The sequence below is a fragment of the Habropoda laboriosa genome, unplaced genomic scaffold (genome assembly GCF_001263275.1).
Source record: "Habropoda laboriosa isolate 0110345459 unplaced genomic scaffold, ASM126327v1 scaffold106, whole genome shotgun sequence".
In the NCBI taxonomy this organism is placed as follows: domain Eukaryota; kingdom Metazoa; phylum Arthropoda; class Insecta; order Hymenoptera; family Apidae; genus Habropoda; species Habropoda laboriosa.
In genome coordinates this window covers 220,489-220,927 of record NW_017100224.1, presented here as the reverse complement: position 1 = coordinate 220,927, position 439 = coordinate 220,489, and the positions used below count along the sequence as shown (strand labels likewise).

The following is a 439-nucleotide window of genomic DNA, read 5'->3' as shown; positions in this document are numbered from 1 at the left end:
TAGTATGACCAACAAGTGTATGTACATTTGCCTTAGTACGCATATCCCACACTCTTGCTGTAGAATCTCTACCTGCAGTTACTAATACATCTATGCTAGGATGCAATGCCATAGAATATACAGCTGACAAATGTCCATGGTAGTGTCTTATGACCTATGCAAATAAAATGATAAAAATCGTAAGGTAATGTCTCAATACTACATAAAATAATGATATAAATAATTAAAATTGTATTTTGTTACCTTGTTATATTCAAGATCCCAGCACTTTACTTGTCGATCTTCTCCACAAGAAAATAAATATGGATGTCGCTGAGAAAATGCAAGTCCTCGTACACTACTTATATGACCCGTCAAAGAAACTTTCAATTTACCACTTGCAAGATCCCATATCTAAAATTTTTTAATATAGATATAAGATATATCACATATTAATATA

At 31.7% G+C, this 439-nt stretch overlaps 1 protein-coding gene across 1 annotated transcript in view; it reads right to left on the bottom strand.

Moving 5' to 3' along the window:
- LOC108571059 (pleiotropic regulator 1) overlaps positions 1-439 on the bottom strand; it is a 2,637-nt gene that overhangs the window by 864 nt on the left and 1,334 nt on the right. Inside the window, exons 4-5 of the mRNA XM_017933028.1 lie at positions 244-393; positions 2-154 (exon numbers count right to left, since the gene is read on the bottom strand). Coding sequence (XP_017788517.1) covers positions 2-154; positions 244-393 — 303 coding nt within the window. The remainder of the gene's footprint in view (position 1; positions 155-243; positions 394-439) is intronic.